This window comes from Bradysia coprophila, unplaced genomic scaffold (genome assembly GCF_014529535.1).
Source record: "Bradysia coprophila strain Holo2 unplaced genomic scaffold, BU_Bcop_v1 contig_94, whole genome shotgun sequence".
NCBI classification, from domain to species: domain Eukaryota; kingdom Metazoa; phylum Arthropoda; class Insecta; order Diptera; family Sciaridae; genus Bradysia; species Bradysia coprophila.
Window position 1 is genome coordinate 8,589,867 of NW_023504022.1, and position 21,086 is coordinate 8,610,952.

Consider the following 21,086-nt stretch of genomic DNA (forward strand, 5'->3'; position numbering starts at 1 on the left):
TTCACACGCACACACATGAGTGTGCAATCTAATGAATTTTCTGATTCTTGAAAACGTGTTGGCTGATTTATTTATTGAGAAAATTAACAATATCGACACCACCTTTCGTTTCCTATATTTAAGTTCGTTGAAATATTTTGTTCATGGAATCACGGGCTTTTGTTCGCTTTTAAAAACAAACAAACAAAATGTTCACGTTCTATTTTCTCTTTTCTCTTTACAGTGCGAGCCAGGCTTGGGAGCTAGCGTTATGTACAATCTTCTATATAATAAACCACAAAAGCTAATGCTGTTAGCAGGTTGCAGTACGGTATGCACAACAGTTGCTGAAGCTGCAAAAATGTGGAATCTTATTGTGGTAAGTTATTGTTTTATGTTTGAGCGCAATAGCCGATGGCATTTTGTAGGCGAAATTTATTTTACATTTTTTATTCGCAAAACTTTTTGTTAATTCAATCTACCTCACACCTTTACAGTAATAATGGTTAGTTATGGAAACGGAACTGGTTTTCTAGGAAGAATTTTTTTTGAGTTGCGTGAAGTTTACAGCCTTAGCCCAGGCCTTTTCATAACAAGTGACAAAAAGTTGAAAAATTGAGTTTTTGTGTGAAGTTTATTGATGGGTTGATCGGTCAATAAACTTTCGAAAACGTTACTTTTATTCCGAGTTATGTAATGGATTTTAAAGGTCATACTGTCTGTTGGCCTTAAGGACGTTGAAAGAAGTGTACGATTTATGAAAACTACAGTTTTCGACGCATATATAACATGTAAGTGACTACTTTTAATAAATTAAGAACTTCTTTCGACGCCCTCACCATGTGATAGTAGGTAACATTGGATGCTGCGAAAGAAATTCGTTACAATTACAGAAATAGTTTTGTGATAGAAGCAAACGTATGAGTGAGTTTACGAGTGTCACAAAGTTGTTTCCGAAGTCATAAAGTATGTACGTAGCAGCATCGTAGTATTCTGGTATACTACCTGCCCCACACAAAAGTTGACTTCCACATAGGAAAATGAAAAAAAAAAGAGAACCTAAGGTGGTCCACGTGTAATGGATCATTTTCACAAGGGGCAAATTGCTATGTAATGGTCAACTTTCGCATGGGGCAGGTAGTAAAATCTTTCACATAACATTTGACTCGAATATCCAAAAAAGCTTTTTTAGTGTCAAATAGATCAAATCATACGTCGCGCGATTTTAACGATGTTTCTCAGTCGATGTAAAGTCTTATGAAATGGGTACCTTATTATTATAAAAATGAATAGAGTTTAAAGGAGTTTAAAGGAATTTGATGAGATCCTTCACCATATTATGAATTTTCATTATAAAGACTTTTCCACGTAAAAAACTCATGAACCAGTTTTCATTCCGTTGTCCTGAAGGAATGTTTTTGAAAGCGTACCCACAAAGTTATTATAGAAATGAAAAGCAGGAGTTCAAACATAGTATCAAGGACACCGTGTTTTCCTGAATGATTTTCAGAACTGGTTATAGAACCGCCCGATCTCCAAGAGCATAAATGGCTGATATAAAATGTCGCCTGATCGCTCTTTCGACCAGTCTGGAGCTGCTTCCCGACGACCTTCAAGTAAAACGTAATTACATCATCAGCTCTCTCACCGTTGTGATCCCTAAAATCCTTTTAACAAACAAGGATGATGTATCAATAAGGTGGATAAATGCAAAATCCCAAGCTCAAATATAATCCTGATTCCACAACTTCCATAACCAACGTTAACAATCTGCATTGTACAATTCCCATAATCGTACAATTATTCGAAACTTATTGGGGTAGTGAGTGGCTTTAATTATATCGAATTTAATTAACATGCCAAAATCTCTCTATAAAATGGTTGCTAAATCGCACAATGAACGATTATACACTGAAAAATGCCTTTCAGGTTGCTGGTTTTTTTTCCTCTCATACAAACGACGTTAGTATCAACCCTTGCAATTTTATGGCGGACACGTGCTCTTGCTCCCAGGTGTGCTAGAAATAATCTGGGGATTAATTTCGAAATGAATGGAATGAAAACATAATTGTTTGATCTTTAATTCGTGGGAAAACTGAAGGGCTAACAATTGTTTGGAAAAATTGTTGATTTAATTTGATTGGATTTGGGGAATGCACTGTTAAATTTGGCGATTTAATATTTTTTTTGGGGAATTATATTCTATGCATAGCCTTCCGTAAAATCTCGTGTTTTAGCCGTCCATTCTTCTCATGGCTTGAGCCACATATGGCACAACCGTTTGGTGAAGTTATTTCAAACGAGTTTAAAAGTTTTTCGTGCATTGAGCCTATCAAACATAAATATTTTGCAGATGTTTGCAATGTTTCTGTAAGCCATGTCGGGAGGATTTTCGAATGCTGCATTGCTGGAGAAGAGAATAAGGTGCATTTTGGCTACATTCTAGTTTTTTCTTTTCTTTGTGTTTCCTTTTGAAGTTTTATTCCATCACCGTTTATCTTCTGTTCAACAATAAACATCATTTTAGCAAGACAATAGCAAATGGTTTTTCTTTGTTTTTGTGTTTCATAGAATTGAACATAAGGTACGATGTAAAATACGAAGAAATTCTTTTCAATTAAGTTAATGTAACATAATATGAGAAGAAAGATGGAAGAGTGACGAAAGTGGCACTTTCATTTTAGACATCAACTTTTTTTTGTACTTTAAGTGCATTCTTAGCATACAGCCATGGAAATATGAGTCCCTATTATATCCTAGATGGTTGTGTGAAAGAGTAATGACACATTCGAAAGTGAAAATATTTTTTTTTCTCGTAAAGTTAGCTACGCCTCCAGCAATGTTGGAAACCGTGAAAGGAAATTATTTCACTTCGTACCGTATCGTTTTAACTTTTAAGTAAATTTTGGCATTTCCAGCGTTCTTACATTGAATTCGCAAAAAGTTTGATGGAATTCTGGCTTTTATCTTTTCATGCAGATCGTCTGACATCGCATTACGCCAGGACTGGCCATATTTATGTATTAAAATTTGGTAGTTGCTATTCTCACGTTGTACGAATACTTTGGCTATTTGCACATTGAGCTAAAAGTCACTTTAGATATTAGAACAAAACAGCCTCGGTGAAGCCTCGAGGCAATTTAATTCAAAGTTATTATATTTTACCTGCCTAGAACGATAATCTCGAATATATCTCTCTAGGGCAAACTCACTTATCTCGATATATCTCTTCTCGGCAGATAAAACAGCGTATTCACCTCTGTCTAGAATGTTTGTTTTAACGATTTGGGTTATAAACCATGCCTTCGGCTCGGTTAATAACTCGCAAATCGTCAAAGCAAACATTCATGACAGAGGTGAATAATCTACAATTGTCACAAACGCGCGGAGTTCGGATGTCAAAATTATTTAACTAGAAGAATACTTCAAAAAATACACTTCGGGTCTATGTTGTTGTCTCGTTTTCGCTTATGTAATAAAATACAGTACACACTTGTCACTATCAATCTCGGCAAGCCTCGACTTCTTCGTGACAAGTGTGTAATATATAATAAAGAGACTATTCGCACAATGTCCAAAAAGTCCCTTCTTCGCTATTCGTACATTATGGGTCGAACAAAAGAGTGTCGATAGACGATGTCCACTTGTTTCAGTAGTGCAAGCTATTTAAATCTTGAATAACTAGAGTACAACGCATTTTTATTATGTGAAATATCCAATAGGGCGTATCGAATTTTGAGAATTTTAAGGGTCACGATAGCCTGTGTGCGGAAAACGTAGATCATTGAAAACTAAGTCCAGGCATATGGTTGATGGATCCGAAGGTGCCCGGGAAGAAGTCCCCCCGGACGACTTTAACTTTCAAATGGTCATAACTCGGAAAGTTAAGAGTATTTTTGAAAACATTGTTCTAGCAGGATGTAGAGCGTTAAAAACTCTACAAAACTGCCAAAGAAACCGATGGTCCAAAAGGTGTGTCTGTAGAGGTTTTCTAACATCGAAAGTTCGACATTTTGGTTTTTGACTTTTATTTCCTGAGAGACAAATTATTAACTTTAGCTTTTGGCATGAGGTTGTAGAGGAGGTCGAGTACTACCAGTACACTAGGCATTGTCCCGGTCGGCGATCCATCCGAAACCACTTTTTCAACATTTTTGAATGGACTTTTTAAGTGTACCCACGTCGCCCACGAAGCCAGTGCAGACACTGTAACCGGTGTTACTGAGTCGAGGTAACCTTGGCCAGTAAGTGCACATAATATTCCATAACAGTAGCTGAACTCTTTTACAAAATATTTAAGAATTCGGTGTAGCACATTTTGTACTACAAAATCTGAGAAAGTGAAATTTGTGAGAAAAACAACAAATAATCGTTTTAATTAGTTATTTGACCCACGAACAGTAGTAAGAAGTCGATTTCGTTGCAAATACACATTTTTCGATATTTTTACAAAAGGTTGAACTTCGTGGTATACCGTGTCAATATAATGTGCTACATCGAGATCCCAAATATTTTGTAAAAGAGTTCAGCTACCGTTATGGAATATTATGTGCACTTACTGGCCAAGGTTACCTCGACTCAGCAACACCGGTTACAGTGTCTGCACTGGCTTCGTGGGCGACGTGGGTACACTTAAAAAGTTCATTCATTAATGTTGAAAAAGTGGTTTCGGATGGATCGCCGACCGGGACAATGCCTAGTGTACTGGTAGTACTCGACCTCCCCTACAACCTCATGCCAAAAGCTAAACTTAATAATTTGTCTCTCAGGAAATAAAAGTCAAAAACGAAAATGTCGAACTTTCGATGTTAGAAAACCTCGACAGACACACCTTTTGGACCATCGGTTTCTTTGGCAGTTTTGTAGAGTTTTTAACGCTCTACATCCTGCTAGAACATTGTTTTCAGAAATACTCTCAACTTTCCGAGTTATGACCATTTGAAAGTTAAAGTCGTCCGGGGGGACTTCTTACCGGGCACCTTCGGATCCATCAACCATATGCCTGGAATTAGTTTTCAATGATCTACGTTTTCCGCACACAGGCTATCGCGGCCCTTAAAATTCTAAAAATTCGATACGCCCTAATATCCAACCCCTAATATGGAAAACAAATTGACTTAATACAACGTATATTTTTGGAGTTATTGATGATTTAAATGTATTGACAGCACTGGACGTCGTTTATGGACATTTCATTTCGTCAGAGGTTGCCACATTAAGGCCCGTCATTGGGAAATGACAGGACAGTTTCCCGAAAATGTATGGAAAATTTTATCACAAAAATTCACCGAAAAAATTCAAAGAAACTCACCTCTTATGCTTTCCATTGTATTCGGGCATAGTCTCTTTAGGTCGCCAAGGCATATTTGAACACTAAAACACTTTTTACTCGATGCAAAAACAAAAAGTTTTTTTTGTTTTGTCGCGACAAAACACAGAAAATATTTCGACACAACTGTGACACTCCGCTACTATAAGTACTAGAATGAATGTTTGCTGTGTTCACTTCGGCGGTAAAATATTTTCATTCAAAAAGGTGTCGGACATATTATAAAAATCATGAAACAGTTGACAAAGGGTAGCGTATACATTTAATAGTGCTCATCGACCATTTTTTAAAGCTTTACGAGAGCTCAGCGGACATTCTTTCAACGATGGGAGAGCATTTATTAAAAATTTAGCCTCTCGTAAATGTACGTTCCTCTTTAGTAAGCTAAGAAGACTTCGTGAAGTCTAATTATGCCACCTTTTTGAATAAAAATATCGGCTGAGTTCTAATAATTCTCCGCTGAGCTCTAATAATTCTCCGCTGAGCTCTAATAATTCTTCGCTGAACTTTAACAAACCTCCGCTGAGCTCTAATAATTCTTCGCTAGGCTTCAGAAAGTGACCGTTAGGTCTAAGCAAGCTGCAGGAAGGCTTAATGGAGCGAATCGGACACTCAGCGGAGATCTGCCAAAGCTAAGTGGAGTCTTATTAAATCGTAAGCAACAGTTATTAGGTATCCGCTGATGCTTATTGAGTGTTCGCTTAGCTTCATTGCCTTACTACAACGTGCTGACGGACTCTTACTGAAGCCTGGCGGAGAATTATTAGAGCTCATTAGAGGTTTGTCAAAGCTCAGCGGAGAATTATTCGACCTCAGCCGATATTTTTGTTCAAAGAGGTGGCATAATTAGACTCAGAGAAGTCTTGTTAGCTTACTAAAGAAGTGGGAGAGGTTACAATTTTAATAAATGTCTACCATCGTTGAAGTGTCGGACACTTTTTTGAATGGAAATATTTTACCGCCGAAGTGAACACAGCAAACATTCATTCTAGTCCTTATAATAGCGGAGTGTCACAGTTGTGTAGAAATATTTTCTGTGTTTTTGTCGCGACAAAACAAAAAACCAAATTTTGTTTTTGCATCGAGTAAAAAGTGTTTTAGTGTTTAAATATGCCTTGGGGACCTAAATAGACGGTGCACGAATACAATGGAAAGCATCATGGGTGAGTTTCTTTGAATCTTTTCGATGAATTTTTGTGATAAAATTTTCCATACATTTTCGGGAAACTGTCCTGTCATTTCCCAATGACGGGCCTTAAATAGAATGACATCAAACAATTCTTTACGCAATTTCTATAAGGATGAATTCGATAGGATCAAGTCATTAACCATCCCTACAACATTTGTAAAAGGATGAATTCAGTAAGATCCAACCAAACACCTTCTAAAGTTTGTGTAAGGATAAAGTCTCTAGAAGTGGTGTTTCAGAGTTACATAAATATTTCTACTTTTTCGCTGCTTATTTACAAGAATAAAACCCTCAAAATGGTACTTAAAATCAACCAACTTCTGTTACAGTGTGCGAATAGCAAAGTAGAGACTATTCCCTATGATGCCTGATGATCATGTTGTCTTCTACATTTGTTTCCATTTAACCAAAAATGAGCCATCATGACTTCACGGTAAAAAATTAGTTTAAAGAATGTTTTGGCCGAAAATATGTCATTGAGTTATACGACTCTTGAAGAATAAATACCACCAACAAAATTTCATCTTTCTACGCCTTTGCAATCTTATTCATTCTGCCTCAGCACTTAAGTCCGCGTCTGCCTAAATTAGTTTTAAGGATATGAAAAGCTTAACATTTTATGCTACCTCGTAATTTCTATTCAATAAATCGATTCGAAGTTATAGCTAGAGATAAATTTTGGAACATTTAGTTTAACAGGGAAGGGTAGACCGCCAACTAATTTTGGCTAATTCATTGCGCATAAATTAATTCAAATTTATTAAATTAAACGAAACCAAAATTTTAACCCTCAGAGCTTACTAACACCAAAGTATTTTCATCATTTTCAATTTTCGGAATTTTCCATTTACCTTCCCCGCTGGCACAAATGAATCACGCTTAGTTCAACCGTAATGTTAAATTAAAAAACTAATTTCTGGATTATTTATGATTCAAATTTATCAGAACCTCTGTTGTATACCACCTCGTTTTGTGAATTTGGTGCGGCATGTTAAAAAAAAAATGAAAAAACAATGCCATCTACACTGTCAAGGAGTAGAAATAAATGCGAAATGTTTGTGCTCAACGTGTTCAAGAGTTGTGCCCGGAATATGTAATGGATTTTGTTTTCAACACATTATACCAATCGATTTTCGTTCGATTATTTTGTTGGAAATTGCATAGAATGTCTATCCCGGCTATCGGAGGAATAAAAGAAAACATTCAAATGACATTGATTGTCAATGTAAAGGGAGAAATATTCAATGGAAACATTTTTAACAAACAAATTGATTAATAACACGAACGAAGCTCTGACCGTAACGTTGAACATGTGGTCATTGCATGTCAGCACTCTTTTAAATTCTATAGTTGAAGTGATTGCATCCATCAGAGAATTCGTTATGCAGCTATGACGTGAGTGTCTTTCTATACCATGTCAATGATCAAATTTTCATGATCTATGGCTCTTAAATTTTTAGAGGTCTTTGTGCACCAACATGCATTGAATGTTCATGTAAGATAGCTTGCGATGATTTGGGAAAAGAAAATCTGAATCGACAACTGCATGAAAGCCACTTAACCATTAGGCACATGGCAACTGATTGCAACGGTAACACCCAAAGTCTACAGCATTTATTATTGCAAATGACAGAGATTCATACATCACGTACGATCCTCATCCCCAAAAGACTTCTTGCAAAAATGATTTGAGGACAAGAGTAGGCACATTTTCCTCGAGTAAAAAAAAACATTTGAAAAGAAACGTGACACGTGTGTCGGTTCTCACTAACTATCCGAGTAAACTGGAAAACATCACCGAACCAACAATAAGCATGAGAATGAAGTTTAAAAGCTTTTTTTTTCCTTATTTGCATTTTATCTGAAAGCGTCTGCTCATTGTTCAGATTTAAATGTGCACACACATACTTTCGTCGTGCAACTGCTTTCAACACAGACATACACTTATCGCCAGCATTAACAGTTCGTAGTGACACTCTTTAACTGGGAAAGTTCATTTAACCCAAGATACATCTACAACTTATGGTAATGTTTCTGTTCATTGAAGAAAAAAATTCCAGTCGTTCAATGTGCACTTCCATTTATATCCTATGTGTAGTCACACAGTATGATTCAACAGATTTTATCACGTGCTTCGTTTGATAGAAAGCCATTTCGGACGGTTTCAATTGAAAATTTCTAATAATGCAAACTTGCAATTTGTGTAAAATGTATATAATACCAGCCAGCAGCAAGTAATACTTCTTTTCTCGAGCAATTTATCTTGTTACAGACGTACACAATGTTACTATCCAATATAAACTGAACTTGGGAATGCATGCTTTATTTATAGAAATATTTTCCTTTTATAATAAGTTACTTACGTGCACATTCAATGGTGGAGAAGAAAAAAAATATTTTTTTTTATATTTTCTTTCATCCGCCGGGTGTATGGTACCCATGTTCCTTGTGCTTTTTCTTCCTAAGTTATACATTCCAAACATTCATTAAATTGTAAAACAGAATTGCAGTTTATTGAATACGGTTATATTGTACATATATACAGACCTCCTCACAAGAGAAATAAATGGAAAAGTTAAGACAAATATTCAACATTACACGTATGTTTGTATGATTTAACTAATTTGATTCTTATAACGTTCCTCCTCTTAGTGTACCTTATATTGATTTAACCATTTCCACCAGAGAGCTCTGGAATTGCATTCGATTGGATATTAAGTTTGGTTTGGGACGATATTTGTTTACACACGACATGTACAGGATAAACAACTTTGTTGAACTTTGATGATTTCAAAGCGATGTTTTAGAATTTCGAATGATTTACTGGTTCAAATAGCATTGTTGTTTTGGGTAAATTGTATGCAAGCTCGACTTGCTCTACTTTCATTTACATGCATTTGAGTTCAATTACTTTGTCTACAAATTACGAAAAAAAAACTGGTGAGACGAAGCCGTAATTACTGTACTCGCTTCGCTCTGGCTGAAATTGAATTACTGAAGTTACCGTGGTAACGTAAAAATCTTCTGAGACAAGTATCCCAGCAACAGAGGGGCAAATATTCGTAGAAAATCATTTGTCAGTTAAATGGAAATCCACAGAAAATCCTTCAAAAGTTTACAGAAAGAAAGTCCTCAAATAGATTGAAATTCCACAGAAAATCCTCAAGAAAATCTGTAAAATCGTATAAAATTCTATAAAAGCCTCAAGAAAATCAAATAAAAGACGAAAATCCTTGAAAATTTCTTTTTGAAAATCCTCAGAATATTTTCTTTTTGGAAATCCTCCGTCGTGTGGTAATCTGGCAAACGGGGCTAAAACAACGCATTTTTCTACTGCTTAAGGTGAACTCGCACACGATTTTTTGACACCAAAATTTTGTAAAAGGAGTAATTAAGTCGATGACAGGGCGAAAAAGCATTTGTAGCATTGAATTTGCCAGTGCGAGTTCATTTTTTACGTTGTTGAAAAGTGCGTTCTTTTGGTACCGTGTGCCAGATTCCCCTATACCATTTCTCTGACAACGACAAATATATGTCACTCACCAGCAAAACAACGAAAAAATGTATTTCCTAAGTTATTCTAGGAAGCTTTTAAGCGAATTCGATTTCAGAACTCTCCGTCAGATCATGCTGGGATTCTCCTTTTTTCTACATTATTCCAAAATGACTTTCTGTTGACAGACCCTGACTAGAAGTGGTCTCAATTGTACGATTCTGATTTTTTGCACTTTTGCACTGTCACACAGTTTGATGAAATGATAATAGTCAAAAATTATCCTTTTGTATTTAATAATATTTACACTCACCAAACCATGAAAACACTATATATCACGCGTCAAAAGTTATCGGAAACCACACTTTTTTAGTTCTCTCTCAGCAGACCTTGTAAACAGGTCTAGGGATCCAAACGATGTTTTCCTTAATGGTGGAGTTTGTTTATGTTATTGGTCAAAGAGAGAAATTTGATACGAAGGCGGAGCTTACTCTCCGTATCAACGAGTAGTGTGATGCACATCGAACGATCAACTCGTTCGGCTTTATATCGGGTATTTTCGGTTTCGTTTTTATTCTCATTCTTCTTCTATACATTCAAGTTTAACCTTGAACGGTGTGTATAATATTTGGTTTTGTTGTTTGTGTATTTTTCGTGGTGTGACGAGTGTAAAATTGTGTGCATCACTGGATGGAAACCACTCAATCACAGTATATGTGTAAATTCGCATACCACGAGAATAATTTTTGCGTATGTATGATTCATCTCGACTTCGTCTCGACACATACACACTTATGCAAAAATTATTCTCTCTGTATACGAATTCACACGTAATTGGTTTCAATCCAAGTGATGCAAATAACTATTACGAATTTGAAGTGAGTGTACTCTATCTTATAGATCGTCTAAAGTAATGAAAGAAAGAACCTAGTGTCGCATGAATTTTGAAATTTAATAAAATGGGAAAAGAGACGGCGCATTTACTAGACCGTCACTCGTTATTACGACCCTTCTAGTAAAAAATGAAAATGAGAGTCTGGACAAACATTTCTAGTCTGTTTCTTTCGTTACTTTTTCATTTACTTTTGTATAATTTACTGCTCCAACTTCTTTTGTGGACCGAAATGATATAACACAACATGCCTTGTAGCCTATGATATGTTGCGAAATTATGAACTACAATTACCTAATGATTTGATATCAAACGGCACCATATTCGATTCGTGAAGATGTTCATTAGTTGGTATCGTTGTTTAAACCGAATCGATACACCATTTACAATAATGATGGGAAACAATGAAATTTGAACAGCGAATATGAGCTACCGACCAAAATTTAATTAATTTTCGTTCATTGCTAGAAAGCTGTAAAATGATCCGATAAAAATTCATGTTAGGCAGCCGAAATATGGCAAAATGTGTATGCGTTATATGGCTTTTATCGTAAACAATATTCGGAAATTTTTCATCAATAATATATATTCCCTTTCCAGAGCTGATGCCATTGAACGGCAATCACTTAATTAACATAATCCCATTTTGTGTATTCCATTAAATTCGTTTAAAATGTTTCCGTCTCCTAACATCATTATTACATTAAAATAGTAATCCTAAAAGTATTACGAAGAACAAATAAAGTTTTCATGCTATAAAACGAAGACGATGGATGCCATTTTTCGATAACGAGAGTTAAAAGGGAAAGAAACATTATCCGAAAATAATTGAATAAAAGTCTTGAAGGAAAATGATCAGACCATAAAGTGTGCGAAAAGTCAAAATATTGATAGAGCAGAACGAAACAACAACAACTAATGCCTCCATGCGAAGCCGGGAAAATTTTGTTTCACATTACGTAATTGACTCTTACAACATAAATATACGATGAAAAGGACGCTTCATTTGAAGTGAGTCCTGTGATATAATGCAAAATAATATTTCGAATAACGGTTGGCTGGGGGTTACTATACGTATACAAATATACCAAGAAAAATATGTACACGAGTTTAATCAACTGTAACTTGATTATTGAAGTTCAATGGTTGAATGGAAGAAAACGAACTTCCGAAGCACTGTTCATGGCTGTTGCATCACACTCATTTTCTTTATATAAGACATCGAAATATGAATTGTATAGTCAGTTATATAGATGGGGTGGTGTATGAAAACTTTTTACCATATATACTTGCCACACACAGCAGCAGCGTAACGCTTCGAAATGAAAAACTTTTTCGCAAAGACAGAGAAATTATATTTTCTTTAAGCTTTAAGGCACTTAAAGTTTTAATTCCTCTTAATAATTAATGCAAATGGAATGATTCATTTCGATAATCAATGCATTGTGTCACGTTGGATGTGATATATAATTGATTTAACAGAACTTCAGATTGCAAGAATACGACATCTTAAGTAGTTCAGTGATTTTGTCCAAATGACATTTATTGAGAAATTTAAATGAGGAAATGTTAAATCCGATTGGCAAGCGTAGCTTGTACTCAGCAACTACTTTAAATATGATTTAATTGAATTTTCTTTTCCACCTAGCTAGCGTTCATTTTGTAAATTTATTTAGAGAAAACTTTTTGTTACATTTTTAAACATGCTAGTACGCGGAAATCGACTTCCAGAAAAGAGCTCAAGAAAACATAGGGAAATGTTTAAAGTCTTTGAGTTTTAGAACAGAAAAGGAAGATGGACCCTTAGGAACTATGGAATTCTAGGAACTACCCTCTATAAGAGCTCTCAACAAGTTCCTAAATCCGGAAGAGGGTATTCCAATTAATAAAAAGTCAATATGGAAGAGAGTTCTCAAAAACTGTTGAAAAGACCTGTTATCCCTGGGTTCAAAAACTAGCAAGATAGACCTTCTGAAGTAATGGAATTCTGGGAACCGACCTTTAGACACCTTAATCTTTCCCCAAGTCCGGAAGAAATTTCAAAAAGAAATGCTTGTGATCCTTGAGTTCCAGAGCTGGTAAGGAGAACGATCTTCTGGAGTGATGAAATTCTAGTAATTTTTCTTGGATCTACTTGTTCCCTTGACTGTAAGTCATGGGTTTTACAAAAGAAAATACACCGTACGTAACACGTTCACTATGGTTAAACATGTATGGAAATGTGATGAAAAAATGTTAAATGTTAAAATTTTGTTCCCTTTGCTAACACGATAACTGGAGCAAAGTTCAACTGATTTTTAAAAACTTTTTTTTAATCGACGAAGTATTGAAATCCTCAGGTCAAGTTCGAAAATGGGTGGTATCGGTTCAACCATCTGGTGGTAGTTCTCGAAAGAAGCCTTTTCTGCTCTTTGTTAACACGATAACTGGAGCAAAGTTCAACCGATTTAAAAAAAAATGTTTGGTGGAGAATGAAATTAATTCCTGAGGTTAGGTTCTAAGATAGATTATGTTGGTCTAACGAACAAGCTGATGTTCCTAACTGCATTTTTGTATCTATTTCAATTGTATTTTTCTTGTTATGTGACTTTGCCTTGTAAACAAAACCGAATAAACAGAGCCAAAATGAAAGAGTGTTAAGTTTGCGGCCAGAGCGAAGCGAGTTTAAATTTTATTGAAACGTCATTTTTTACCGGGCCATTTTATATACAAAGTTTCGAAGATTTTCAGTGAAACTAAACAGAATTAAATCATCAATGAGAGATTTATTAGACCGTTCTAGTAGTTCTTCTTCTAAATGCGTTTAAATCAATAAATCATTGCCAATAAAAATACTATTGAGAAGCTCAGACAAACAGTCAAGGGATCTGACCCACCCAACAGGTGGGACCTAGTAAATATTAATTCGATGAAAGTGTAAAATTGCCAAAATAATTGTCAAAAAGCAACACGCCACCATTGGACACAACATCATTCCAAGGTAACGGAATTTGACTATCTCCGGCCAGCAACACAACACGGAAAACATTTTTCGCCCAAAATAATTTTCAAATCATAGCCACAGCCATATTCTCTGCTGTCGTGTCCTTGTAGCTGCAACTTCGAAGGTTTGTCTACTAGAGCGACTAGAGCTAACGCTTTTTTGATGATCATATTTTATCTTAGCAGGGAATTCTAAGATTTTATTTAAAATTCTCAGGAATTTTTGAAGAACTCGTAAAATTCTTAGAATTCTTATTTTAAGAATTTTCAGGAACTCTGAAATTTTTCAAGAATTTTTAGGAATTGTCATAATCTTGTGGAGAATTTCCGAATGGAAATTGCGAATAACAACACTGGATTTGCCCAACATAATAGCAAGTTCAACGGCATATCTCATACAGAGCATAATTGTAGCTGTCCAAAGGGGCATGCTGCATCTATCATAGGAATGGAACCTCCGGCATAAAACTGAAGTAAAATATTTTACTTATAAACTGAATGTGTTTGAGATGAAAATTAAAATCTCATAGCAAGTTTGTGTGGTGCAAATATCCAGACTCGTTCTTTTGCACATTGTGTGCTTTCGTTTACGATTTACAAACTTTGGTGGCTGTGATAACGTCGGCGACATTTAGATTTAACACATCAACCGAAGAACGAAATAAAGCGGTCGATCCCGGGCCACTATACCCTTTTCAAAGACTAAAATTTTTACTTCCGGTTTGAACTGAATAAAAGTAGAATCTCCTGTGACAAAAGAGTAAAGCGTTTAAAATTTTTCTCTGTCAGTAACGCCAAAGCCTGCAACATCATAATGAGACGGTTCTATCAGTTACAAACGAGGACATTGTCCTGTGAAATTGTGAAATCAAAAATGGAAATTTTCCTTTGATGTATTTTCCCTAAATTCTCTATTTTGTTCTTTTGGCTTTGGCAACGCGTAGCTCTGTACAACTGTACGACATGTAGACCGTTTCGTAAATGTTTTGTCGAGAAAGTGTATACCGAGCCAGAAATCATCGGGAAATATTTTTTAGCCCCGTACGAAGTACGAAGGGGCTTATAGGATTACGATGCCGTGTGTAATTGATGGAATTCGAAGCAGACGGTAAGGGCAAAGTGTTTGCCTATGTTCATAGATAACGAATCCGCAATAAAAATTTTGTCCGTCCGTCCGTCTGTCACGTCGATATCTTGAGTAAATCAAATCCGATTTCAAAAATTTTTTTTTCCCTGAAAGATAGTCAAAATAGTGAGGCTAAGTTCGAAGGTGGGCGATTTTGGGTCGACCCTTCCGGAGCTGGGGCCCAATAAGTGCCTAACTGTTTTTCGACGATATCTCCAGACATTTAAGCACTACACTTGTAAGTGATACGTCAAATGAAAGGTATTTACAAAAAAAGTTTATGAAAATTGGATGACCGACTCGTGAGTTAGACCCCTTGGTGTGAACAAGCCGTTTTTGCTTGTAGGTTGGCCAAATTTGAACGGATTTAGATGGATTTTGCTTTATTAGATAGATACCGTACCAATCAGGGAAAAAAAAGTTTATGAAATTCGATTCACCGGAGCGTGAGCTAGGTCTCTTGGAGTGAGCTTATATGTGGCTACTCGGCCGTACAGTGAAGGTGGTGTTTTTTGTTAATATCTCGAGTAAACTTTGACCGAATTTCAAATCTTTTTTTTGTTTGAAAGGTACTAACGAATGTAAAGCAGCCGTACTACTTTCCACCTCCTAACAAAATGGCCGTCGGCCGCCATTTTGTATTTTTGTAAAATCAATATAAATCGGTGAAAATGATACTTACTTAATTTTGGGTCAATTCGAAATTTGTGTTACATTTGAAAGGAACGTCGTACGGGGCTTCGTAATTGCGCTATGCGCAATTTTTAAGACGTACACATTTCATAAGAATTTTACTTTACCGACGTTTACGGGCGCAGTAGGCTTACGGTAAGAGTAGGGCGACGGACGAACTAGGGTCACGTACGCAATAGATGTACGGGTTTGTACGGGGCGCAGTCGCAGCAAACGCTCCGACTGTTCTGACGGCTCGTTTTTGTATAAAATTTTTTTTTTCATTCCATTTATATTTAAATATTATGGCAACATTCAGAGTTGTATTTAAAAGCTAATAAAATTTGCATAATTGCTACTTCTGAAGTCTTGTACTCTTGTGGATTTTAGGCCGTTTTCATCATTCCTCATCGTCACAGATGATATATAACATAGAAATGTGGGTAAAACGGAGAGGGAGAAATTAGAGAAAGTTCTTCGGTTACCAGAATTTATTTTTTCCACACAATCCTCAATGATATAAAAAGAATGGAATTTATGTACTGAAATTGGAGTTGGTGTGATGCGTGTGCGCTCAATTCATCATATTGTTGATGGTGAGATATTAAAAGGATTTTCTTGTGCAAATCTCATTAAGGATTAATGCTTGAGCGCACATCCATACAAAAAGGACATTGTCATAAAAGAGAGACTTTTTCCCGGAATGGGATTGTAATTGCGGCCTTAAAATTGAAGCAAAAAAAGTGCTCGTTTACTATTTGATGTGTACAAAGGAGGAAATGTAAAATTTTAATTTGTTAAGTTGAGGGAATGCGATCTTACATGGTCTTTTACTGGAGACAATAAGAAAGTCTCGAAAAATTCTCACATCAATTTTATGGCGAATGTAATTCTACTCAGGCCGATTTTAATTTCTTATTACACAAAAGACACCTTTCCGTTTATTTAGACCGTTTTCGTTGTTGCCGCTCATTAATTAACTATTTTCTCGATTAAAAATGTAGCAAAAAACCTATTCTCAAATTATAACCGCCTCAAGGTACATTTCAGGGACACCAGAAATGCTACCGCTTTTAATTTACTCAAAAAAAAAACTTTGTCCGCTCTGTGATAAATACGTTCAAACAAAGGTGTGTCACGAACATTCGTTTTCAATTTTTAATTTCGTTTTCCCTTCAAATTACACTTAAAGGTTTTATGTGAAAAATTCTCTTCATTTCAGACTTGTGTCCCGGTCCTTCCCCCAGTCCCATTAAATGTTTCATTCTATAATTTTTCATTTCATTTGTATTGTCTTTTTGAAAAATTAAACAACACACAAATGAATGTTAAAATGAATCATTCGCTTTTGTCGAATTTATGGAACACAATTGAATTTTCCACCGAAGCTATTTTTACCAATTTTTCATTCTATTTTGTGATTTATTTTCAGTGTAAACATCTCTTTCCAAAATAGACTTTAAGCTGTCGTTAAAAAGGTATTGTTTGGGCATTTCTTCTGGAATGACACGGTGTAAAAATTCGTTTAAAATTAATTGTCATTGTTTGAACTAGTGTTCGCTATTTTCTTTTTATAATTTTGAAGGCAATTGTCTCTGCAAAAAAAAAATGAATTGAAGGAAAACGAAATTAATTTCCGTGTAGCTAATTAGGTGAATGTAAATCCTATAAAATTGTAGGTAGTGCGAGCGAATAGATCAATTTTCCCTGAAAAACCGCTGAGTATGAAATTTGTTTGAGATATTCTGTTATTGATTGTGTATATTTACTCTGTACTTACATACAATACAATCATTATCATTGTAATCCAAAAATGGTAATAATCATCTGAGGCCAGTCATTGGGAAATGACAGGACAGTTTCCCGAAAATGAATGGAAAATTTTATCACAAAAATTCACCGAAAAAATTCAAAGAAATTCACCTCTTATGCTTTCCATTGTATTCAGGCATAGTCTCTTTAGGTCGCCAAGGCATATTTGAACACTAAACACTTTTTACTCGATGCAAAAACAAAAAGTTTGTTTTGTTTTGTCGCGACAAAAACACAGAAAACATTTCGACACAACTGTGACACCCCGCTATTATAAGTACTAGAATGAATGTTTGCTGTGTTCACTTCGGCGGTAAAATATTTTCATTCAAAAAAGTGTCCGACACTTCAACGATGGTAGACATTTATTAAAATTGTAAACCTCTACCACTTCTTTAGTAAGCTAACAAGACTTTGCTGAGTCTTTGAGAACTCTTTGAATAAAAATATCGGCTAAGGTCGAATAATTCTCCGCTGAGCTTTAACAAACCTCCGCTGAGCTCTAATAATTCTTCGCTGAGCTTTCACAAACCTCCAATGAGCTCTAATAATTATCCGCTAGGTCGTAAGAGTCCGTCAGACCTTAGCACATTGTAGTAAGGCAATGAAGCTAAGCGAACACTCAATAAGCATCAGCGGATACCTATTGATTGTTGCTATGATTTTATAAGACTCCACTTAGCTTTGGCAGAACTCCGCTGAGTGTCCGATTCGCTCCATTAAGCCTTCCTGCAACTTGCTTAGGCCTAACGGACACTTCCTGAAGCCTAGCGGAGAATTATTAGAACTCAGCGGAGAATTATTAGAACTCAGCCGATATTTTTATTCAAAGACGTAGAATAATTAGACTTCGCGAAGTCTTCTTAGTTTGCTAAAGAGGAACGAACATTTATTTACGCTCAGCGGAGTCTTACGAGAGGCTAAATTTTTAATAAATGCTCTCGCATCGTTGAAAGAATGTCCGCTGAGCTCTCGTCAAGCTTTAAAAAATGGTCGATGAGCATTATTAAATGTATACGCTACCCTTTGTCAACTGTTTCATGATTTTTATAATATGTCCGACACTTTTTTGAATGAAAATATTTTACCGCCGAAGTGGACACAGCAAACATTCATTCTAGTACTTATAGCAGCGGAGTGTCACAGTTGTGTCGAAATATTTTCTGTGTTTTTGTCGCGAAAAAACTTTTTGTTTTTGCATCGAGTAAAAAGTGTTTTAGTGTTCAAATATGCCTTGGCGATCTAAAGAGACTATGCCTGAATACAATGGAAAGCATAAGAGGTGAGTTTCTTTGAATTTTTTCGTGATAAAATTTTCCATACATTTTCGGGAAACTGTCCTGTCATTTCCCAATGACGGGCCTTAACGACAAAAATTACAAAAATAAGCAATGAGCTCAGTTTACTGTTGTCTTAATAGTGAAAAGAATATTAAAATTCTTGAAGTAGAAGATTTTATATTTAAACACTACTTTGAACAAAAGATGTAATAGATTTAAAGGTTATCTGGAAGTATATTTACTGTTTCAACAAATGTGTAATAGTGGGCGTCGATCCCTTAACTTACGAGAGTGACTTGAATAAGTGCGTATGATTAAATTTTTTATCTGTCTAGAACGATAATCTCGAGCTTATCCCTCTAGGGAGTTTTTGTTTATCTCGATATATCTGTTCTCGACAGATAAAATATGATATGCACCTATTGCCACACTGTTATTTTGACGTGTAGGCATTATGGCCCACGCCTTCGGCTAGGGCAATAATGTCCTACACGTCAAAATATCAATCTTGGCAACAGGTGCATAATATATAGTATACTTACGTATCATGCGATCAGTCTATCTTTCTATGTGTTCCCTGTAATTCAAATTTGATTTAAACGTTTAGGAAACAAAAACTTTCCGATAAAGCAAACCTCGTTTTTTAAAAACAATTTTTCTTATTCATTACAGCTATGTTATGGTGCATCCAGTCCTGCCTTATCGGATCGAAGTAGATTTCCAACTTTGTTTCGAACACATCCATCCGCAACAGTGCACAATCCTACCCGAATTAAGTTAATGGAAAAATTCGGATGGTCACGTGTTGCGATTTTGCAACAAGCCGAAGAGGTGTTTATATCGGTAAGTTTCATTCAAAAATGTCGTCTCTCTCAATCGTGCATGCATTACATTTTATACGTTACATCAGCATAACGTAACAACCATTGTTATCTCAAAATACCACACAATTATCTTGCTTTCGATGACTTCAGAAGACTTAAGGATGTACAGTTTTAAGGATAATTAACTTTGTTGGTCTCTGAGTTCATAATTTCAGTTGCATTCCTACACTGATTACTCAATATGATTATTCTTGTATAGCCTTTCGTCTGTAACTTTAATTAAATCCTCAGTATAATGAGGTAGATTTTGTGCTTTCGCAACTCTGTGCGAGATAGTTTTATCTTTTCCGTACAATGGATTCACTCTTTCGTAGTAGAGACCGACGGTATGTAATTTGCAAGTTCTATCAAGGTATTGGTGCGGCTCTGTTCGATATACTTAAGTCAGTAATCAGTTCATTTACTGGTTGGTTGCTGATTCGATTAAAGGGTTGCTAGCTTTGAATTTCCTTTTATCTAAGGATAAAACGAAGAAAAGTCTCGTTTTTGTGTGCTCATTGACCTCGGCTACGCTTCGGACGAAAGAAATTCACACGAAAACTCTACTGATGGAGGTGTCGAAAGTAGTACTAGATACATGTTGAAGACGCATGTAGCATATTTTCAAAAGTCCTCCACATCGACATGCATTTCTGTTACTGCAGATTGTTATTTTATAAACCTTGCAACAATCTCTTCAAAATGCTATGCCTCTCCGAATTATACACTCGCTTTGCGAAGAGCTATTTCAATCACTTCCTTTATGATTCAACAAACGTGTATGGACAAAATGACAATCATAAAAATTTAAATCAAAATTTCTGTTTAACATCAACCGAACAAACTGAAATGCAACCAACAAACAGGACTCTACTAAAATTGTCATAAGCAAATACAATAAAACGAAGGAACATAACACACATTTGTTATGCGGAATGAGAGCAAGTGTATTACGAATCCATACCTGAAAGGATCTCCCATTCAATGTGGAGTTAATAATGTTTACGAGTGGATTATATAAATGGAACTTCGTATAATAATGCAAAGAAGAGTGGTGGTCAAGTCAAGACAACTTGAACATTGCTATATTATAGGAGTGTATGAGGTCTTGGGGTATTTATATGGTGAAGATATTATCACCCATATTGGACATATGTATGGTCACGTTTAATGATGGTGTTTTATTGATATTCAATAGAGCAAATAATAATATACTCGTAAAATTAGTAATTGTGATGCCCATATCGTGCTGTGTAATTAAACTTGATTGTGCGGCATTTTGTGTGTGAATTGTGCATTCTGGTTGATTCAATCAATATTTTGTTTACAAAGAAACATCGTTTGTCTGCTTAATTGTCATTAATGTTTTCGGGCTAGAAGACTGACCAGTAGAATGGTTGTTAGAATAAATACTTTCGAAGGTCCCATTACATTACTTTGGGCTATCATAATTCCCTTGACTAAATATC

The 21,086-nt window shown here is 35.6% G+C and overlaps 1 protein-coding gene across 2 annotated transcripts in view; it reads left to right on the plus strand.

Annotated features, from left to right (window-relative positions):
* Positions 1 to 21,086, plus strand: part of LOC119085245 (gamma-aminobutyric acid type B receptor subunit 1) — a 271,765-nt gene that overhangs the window by 103,806 nt on the left and 146,873 nt on the right. For both annotated transcript variants that reach the window (XM_037195575.1, XM_037195574.1), the window contains exons 3-4: positions 224 to 358; positions 19,427 to 19,597. In XM_037195575.1, coding sequence (XP_037051470.1) covers positions 224 to 358; positions 19,427 to 19,597 — 306 coding nt within the window. The remainder of the gene's footprint in view (positions 1 to 223; positions 359 to 19,426; positions 19,598 to 21,086) is intronic.